The sequence below is a fragment of the Liolophura sinensis genome, chromosome 6, assembly GCF_032854445.1.
Source record: "Liolophura sinensis isolate JHLJ2023 chromosome 6, CUHK_Ljap_v2, whole genome shotgun sequence".
NCBI classification, from domain to species: domain Eukaryota; kingdom Metazoa; phylum Mollusca; class Polyplacophora; order Chitonida; family Chitonidae; genus Liolophura; species Liolophura sinensis.
Window position 1 is genome coordinate 8,659,441 of NC_088300.1, and position 7,486 is coordinate 8,666,926.

The window sequence follows — 7,486 nt, forward strand, 5'->3', positions numbered from 1 at the left end:
CATTTCAGTTGATGTGGGGATCAAAGAAACCTGGTCTCCCAATTTATGCAGCTAGCTTGGGTCTTCTGGAGCCAATGAGAGATGACCAGAGAGGCCCTGGACAGGATGTGAAAAAAGTGGACACTCTGGTGGACACCTCCAAAACTGATACCAGTATCACAGCTGTCAACCAGGTAGGCAGCAGCGCAAATTGGGCACCTTTTGTTCTAAATTTCTCTCTAATAGTAATAAAATATTACCTGTTTGTTGGTAACAGCTTTTTTGCAAACTGAATAGTCATTTGTTCACATTTGGTTTGTGGAACATTTCTTCCTATGCATGTAAATTAGCTGTAGTTAGTAAACTCACAGGTATTGCTGAATATTAAAAAGAGGTGAAAACTTTGTAACATTACTTGTTATTACATGTAGGTACATGAACATGTCAGAAGCGAAACAGTGCTAACATATCTTGTGTCAGTCATGGGGCTGGTTTCATGGAGCATACTTGGTGTTAAGTAGCCCTTAGATAAGTGTACTTTGTATCTCTACAACATTTGTTGTCATGGTAGTTAAGGGTTTACTTAACTAAGTGTGCATGAAACCGGCCCCAGTTTAAACATGAAGGCTATGTTAATGTTTTGTGGAACTAACAGGTAGTGACAGCATGATTAAGATGTTTGTCTTGTAGTGATCAGGACACATGAGGTGGTTACCATTATGCGGAAACAGTGGTGCTGCCAGCCTAGCCAAGGCAATCATGTGACGGTATTTGCCGTTATTGTTACATGATTGGTCCTCATAAGCTGGCAACCGGTGTTTCCCACATAATCGTATTAAAACGCCCGTGGTGTGTTGATTCAATACTGGCTTCTCCCTTTGAAAATCCCTCTCGCCAAGTTTCTGCGGGCCTTCGTGGCAGTAAGCAGTCAACAGTGCTTGTATGGCTTTTTAGGTGGTTTTACATGAAGGTTGTTGGACATCTGAACTGTATGTTACATTTGAGGACAGTTTTCTAGTTTCTTGCAGGAGGCTATTTGGTGTAAACATGAGGCGCTGGTTTCCTCTATGCATTAAATTGATGATCTTCACATAAGTGAAATATTATTTCAAAGAAAGAAATCAGTAAATTTTAATTTTTGTTTTTAAAGAAATTTTGAAAAGAAAGTATTTATTCCTTATTTAGTACTTTTTCCTGAATACTTCCTGTATAAATTATGTGACAAACTATTTACATTTAATGACTGTTTACCTGCGTTGATACCTGGATATTGTAGTCTGTCCTGTTATGTGTCTCAACCACTGCTTTCTTTGTAACACATGTATAACTACTAAATATGTATAATCACATAACCTTACTTATCCACATACCCATGTATTAACCCATGTTGGAGGAGGCAGAGCTTTTATAACCATGGTTCATACTGTGCAAGAAAGTCTGACATTCTGGAATTTGTCTTACAACATCTACAAAGTTAATGAAAGTGATGCCTTTGTACTCAGAAATGAAATGTACAAATATGTTTGGCGACAGCTGGATATAGAACATGCATGAATGCATGAAATACATTGGCCCTTGGTATACACAGACTTCAAAGTACAGCAGATACATGTAGTGTTTTTGTCAGAGCCATGATGAATCAGTGGTAAGTTTTCAATATGGCATTCTGCCGTGTGGTTTGGCTAAACTATGCTAATCAGATTTTAAATTATATTCATGCTTGAAATAACAGAAACGAGGCGGTAATGTTTTATTCCATATTTTAGGGAAGACTTTTGCCTCTGCTAAGTGCAAGATAAAGCTACTTAGGATGAGAATAAAGCTGTCAGCTAGTCCTGGAAAGTTGAATTAATTACCATGAGTATAAAGCTGTGAACTAATTAAATTAGCTGTCAACTTATAAAATTGAATTATTCTCCTGAATGTGTTTTAAATACTTTGACATCTCCATCATGTGAAACCTGATAATTAACACACACTGATGTATGATATGTAATTATCACATATTTGAGGATTATCATCTTGCTTTAATCTTGGAGCAAAATACACAATATCTCGGTAATTAAAAAGAACACCTATGTCTAGCTGGTTGCCCTCATTTTAAAAATTTTTTGGGGTGTCAGAATACCAGTTAAGATTAAGAGACTGAGCTTTATTTTACTGCTATTAATTTTCACGTAAAATATGATGAAAATGTGTTGCAAGAAAGTTTAATGCGAGATTACGTTTACGTATAACAAGGTGAAGGAACTCCTCCAATGTAGATGTTAGATTATCTCCCTTAGCACAGTCTCCCAAAGCAGGGTGTTTCAAGCCCACTGTCGGATATAACGTCTGCTTTCATTGTGTATGGAATTGTGGTGCACATTTCTGTGAATGAACCATGCAGTATAGCGTGTTCATAATCAGTTATAGGTTCTGAAGTTTCCCAGGGAGGCTGTACTTAACCAAAGGTCTGACTGGCTGACAAAGATAATATTGCGTTACTGTGATGTGCATAATAAGATATACTGCTGTTAAGTGAAGGAATTTTTACTAATCACCTTCTGACCAAAGTCAAGTACATTTTGGGATGTCAGATGGCTGTGACTTGCTATAAAGTTCCCATTTTATAATTATACAGTACATATTGGTGCTCTCCTGGCAGTCTGTATCTTTTAACATCTACCTCTTGCCAATTTTTCTAGTGTTAAGCACACTGTTATTTCTTACCCTTTCTGTCAGGACATCCCACCTGCCCAATTTGACTGGAATGGCAGTGGCCTTACAAATCCTTTAGATGGTAAGTTCTACATATTACAGTACACATGTGACTTGCCTCTTTTTAATACTGGATCTCTTTGGTTCTAAAGGCTTGTATTCTGTCCCTAGTGAAAATTCTGAATGTCTAACAAAACCATGTTATAGCTATTCTCTACCATGTATTAACTCTGGAGTAATCTTACATTATTACAAACGTGTAGTTTATTATCCCACACCTGATGTCCTTATAATATATTGGTTGATAATTAAACAGTTTCGTTTTGGGTGTATAGAGCTCTGCTTTATCTTTCTGCCGATTCTTTAGTACATTGCAGTGATTGTTACATTCATGTAGAGGTTGGAAGCATCTCTTGTGGCGTACTTGGATTGAAAGCTTGCAAGAGACAGTGAAAACATTTTGCAGTATACAAATATGTTATTCTGTTTGCTTGCTGTGATATCTAGGCTTGCTTATAAATGCTTCTAGCTTGGCCTAGACTATAGGATGGCAGAACGGTTTCTATCGGTGTTCTGGAGTTTTGTTTTGCATGGTTTTCTATTACACCTAAATTCAAGACAGGTTTGAGGTTTGTGGCATTTCTTGTTGATCTTTGAGTACATCCTTCAGAAGTGACTGTGGACAAGGAACACAGTAGTGCATGTATGTGGCCTTCTATTCCTGCATTTTAATATTGTCCAAATTTCCCTCTAATTTACATACATGTACATGTTGGGCTATAGCTCTTATAGAGTTAGATATATGGAAGCTTTATCAAATTGATTTTCAGTGAAGTAGCTTATGACCAGTGTGGTCAAGATGATTTCTAGGAAAAAGCCTAGGCGGACAAATTGAACATCTGTGTCTGTGAGTGTCGCCTTCAGGGGGATGATTATGTAGATTATGTGGACAGCTTGTGATAGCACTGCCAGATCGTGTCAGAGTGATTCCAGATTCACTTATGCTTAATGCACCATTTAATGTATTTTTTTTAACATGGTAAAAAATTTTTATCATTTTAAAACAGTATGTTGAATGACACTACAAAACTCACTAACTCGTGAACATACATAAACTTCTCTTTTTCATTAATATGTAACCTGTTAATCTTATCCTTACAGAAACTCATTAACTTTTAATTTACACATACCTTTAAACCAGATTCCTTTTTTTCAACATCATATTCTTTCATTTTTTGTGATGTTTTCTTTTGACTGCTTGATGGCCAAGATAAAGGATTGACTAACAAGTCTTCAAATGCCACTGAACATTTTCACAGACATTTCTTACAAACCTCATGTTGTTTACTCCTATTTGTGGTATTTCTTTAGTTTTCCCTACTCCTTATAAAGGTTTAATATTGTTGGCAGTGAAATATCTATGATTCCCCATCATGTCTACATGTACCTTGGAAACGCTATGGGGAGAATTATTGCTCTGTGGTGTAAGTGGCTTGGTGTTGGGCTATTGCTTGAGTGTGTTCTCACATCTTTCTGTTACTTGTCATTTTCTGGTATTTTGGCAGTTGCACTTCTACTTCTTGATTGGGCACTTCATTGTTTTAGATCCATTACGAGGCCCTGATTAATTTGTATTTGCACTACTTTCTACATTTTGTGTATTTTGTCCAAATTCATTTCCTTACAGCAAAGAGCTCGCTTCTCGACCTTGACCTCTTGGCTGTGAATGATGGGAAGTCTGGTGGTGAAAGTAAACCAAAAGGTACATGTAAATCTATTAAGAACTGGAAATTCATTTCATTTTCAGGGATTATTTGATGTCTTTTGTTGCAGTTATTTAACCTTTTACTTGGCACATCTACAAGTATTTAACCTAAATTCAAACCCATCCAGGTTAAGGCAGAAAATGTGGAAGTAAAATAATTGAACTGAAAGTGAATAGATTGGTAGACCTTGAATAACACAGCACAGTTCATCTATTGTATGTGTATGTTTATATGAAACTGCACAGGAAAAACAAAAATCTGGGAAGTATAAAATGGAATTTTCAGCCCTGTTTGTACTGCCTAAACTTTTCACATATTCATCATGGCATTTAACTTCACTGTAGGAAGGCAACTTTCTAACGTCTTTCACATACATATAAATACAGTGTATTAAAACACAGAAAGTGTTTGAAGCAATAGGATCGTAAGAATTTTGTCATTTCACTGTTACTGTTCTGTAATTTATGCTTGTAACATCTTAGCTGTTTTATTAACAACAAATGTTCTTGTCTAACATCATTTACCAGATGAATGGGACTGGGGTAAGAGACTCATCCCTCTTTGTCAAACTGTTGTGTTGTAATATGGGAGTTTCAAATTTGAACTCTTTTTATTGATAAAGGTAGAAAAAGTCCAACTGTATCATGTGAACTGTCAAAAATGTTAGGCAACTATATTTGACACATTTACTATAACATGGGTGTCTGAAAAAAGTGTCATAAAAAGTAATTTGAGAAGTTCCTGCAGGAAAGAGGTGTCATTTGTGCATCTGCAACAGGGTCAGACAGATTTTTAGTAAATTAATGTCAACAAGGGTTGCCTAACACTTTGCACAAGTCATATGACACAGTAGGACTGTTTTTACCTTTGATGGCAAAAGAGTTCCAACTGAAAACTCCCCTATTCTTTTTGTAGGGTCAGTCTGTCGTCCGTTCTTTGTTGTATATGTATGCACAGGCCTGTTGTAACATCACTGGTCACAGCAGAAGGCGGTGGCACATGTACCGTCCCTGTCTGCAGTATTACATAAATTTATTCCTGGTGGCATCATCAAAATAACTATGCCGAGATATTCTAAACTGAACTGCATTTTGAGAAGTGGAAAAAAAAAACAAGAATACATGTGTGTACATAAATATATGTTCTTGCTTTTGGTGAATGTCGTGGTGAAGAACTCATACTGCAGATACGCATATTTGTTGATCGCGTGTGAGCATGCCATAAATTGGAACTGTGTTTACAGTGAGCAGTGGCGGAAAGCCTGCATGTACAAATGAGTTAATGGTAAAAATCTTTTGTTCATCATAAAAAGTTCATGTTTTCTCTGATGTGACAGGACCAGACCCATGAAGTCAGTAATGGTTCCGAATCTCACACCTGATGTTTTATTTATGGTTTATTGTCTTTATGTACTATTTTGGTCACTTCTCATCTCATTTTCTGCTAGTCATTAAACAGTGTATTGTCATAAATTTGGAATGTTTCCTTCATTTTCTGCTTTCTGCACTTATCCTGTGATTAATCAACATTTGTATGTCATGCCAGGTGAAGTTGACTTTTCATGTTATAAGTGTTTTTATGGAAAGAAAAAAAAAGATATTGTAATAGACATGTTTATATTGTAAGCTTGATGTGAATATGGAGGATTAGTATAAATTATGTTGTTCTAGTAGTCACTTACAAGGTCGATTAGGACATTGTTTCATGAGAACTTATTCAGTATAAATGTAGTTGTAAAATGAATTATCGTGTGTTGTCCATTTTGGGCTCATGGGTTTCATACTTGGTCATGGACAGCTGGGAAATATTACCGATGAAAGAAACAATTGCCCAAGTGACACAAATAATACTATTTCAAAGAAATAAAATAAAACAAAAAATATTGGCAAGTAGAAAAAATGAATTATAGAATGAGTTGTATGGCTAATGTTTTAGCAAGGTGACAGTCCACAAGGCAAACAATGTATTTTGTCATCAGGCCTTATGAGTTTTGTGATTTATGATTTCAGTTTTTGAATCTGACCTGCTAGGGCGGCCAGAATGTAGCAAGGCTCCACCTAAAACGCTACAACCTCTGGAGACCATTCTAGCCACAATGAAGTTCAACCCCACGATAAAGCAGGTGAAAGCAGACGAAAACCTTAGCACAGAAGCCGCCCGGGTTATCAACACTTTGCCGGACTTGTCCTTTATGCAAGCAAAGGTCCTTATGTTTCCCCTGAGGACAGTGAGTGAGGGAAGTGTGGGTGGTGGAACTTGACAGCCATACATGGCCAAGGTCCTTAGGTTTCCCCTGAGGACAGTGGGTGAGTGAAGTGTGGGTGGTGGAACTTGACAGCCATACATGATGCCAACCAGATGCCAAACTGGGATTTGGGTGGTGAGAAACTGGAACTTTGGGGAGGGACAGACAAAACATGAGAACTTTGGCACATCAGAATGATGTCCTACCCCCTGAGCTACATGTTTGAGACTAGGGACTGGACATTTAACCATAGAACTACATGAAGAGGGTCTTTTACTGTAAAAGTGTCCATGGGAAGCATACAACAGAGGAAGACTTGTTAGAGTTACAGGAGGAAGACAGCCTTACAGAAGGAAGACTTAGTCTAATACAGAAAACAGTTTCAGCATTACAGAAGGCTGTCTTAGCTTTACAGACGGCAGACTTGGCCTTACAGAAGGCAGTCTTAGTCTAATACAAAAACAGTTTTAGCCAGAAATTGTCTCAGCTTTCATGGATGCAAACATATTGGATTTATTCAGAGCTCTGTAGATATTAAATGTGAAGGCTAAAATTGCCTTTTGAAGGTGAAGTATAAAGAAAATTTCAGAAAACTCTACTTGAGAAGTGCCAATGTTTGGACTCCTGCTGTAGTATGTTTTGTCTGCAGTGCTGGAATCTTTATCTCATTCTAACAGATTTACCATTGCACCTTTGTCTGGCCACAATATCACCAGGTTTTTCTGTTAAATTTAATCCCAAAACACAAGATCATTTATTTTCCAATTTGGACTCAGGTCTTCAAGATTGAATATAC

At 37.0% G+C, this 7,486-nt stretch overlaps 1 protein-coding gene across 1 annotated transcript in view; it reads left to right on the forward strand.

Moving 5' to 3' along the window:
- LOC135466591 (aftiphilin-like) overlaps positions 1-7,237 on the forward strand; it is an 11,801-nt gene extending 4,564 nt beyond the window's left edge. The window contains exons 5-8 of the mRNA XM_064744153.1: positions 9-173; positions 2,704-2,761; positions 4,367-4,441; positions 6,455-7,237. Coding sequence (XP_064600223.1) covers positions 9-173; positions 2,704-2,761; positions 4,367-4,441; positions 6,455-6,705 — 549 coding nt within the window. The 3' untranslated portion in view covers positions 6,706-7,237. The remainder of the gene's footprint in view (positions 1-8; positions 174-2,703; positions 2,762-4,366; positions 4,442-6,454) is intronic.
- Positions 7,238-7,486: the final 249 nt, after the last annotated feature.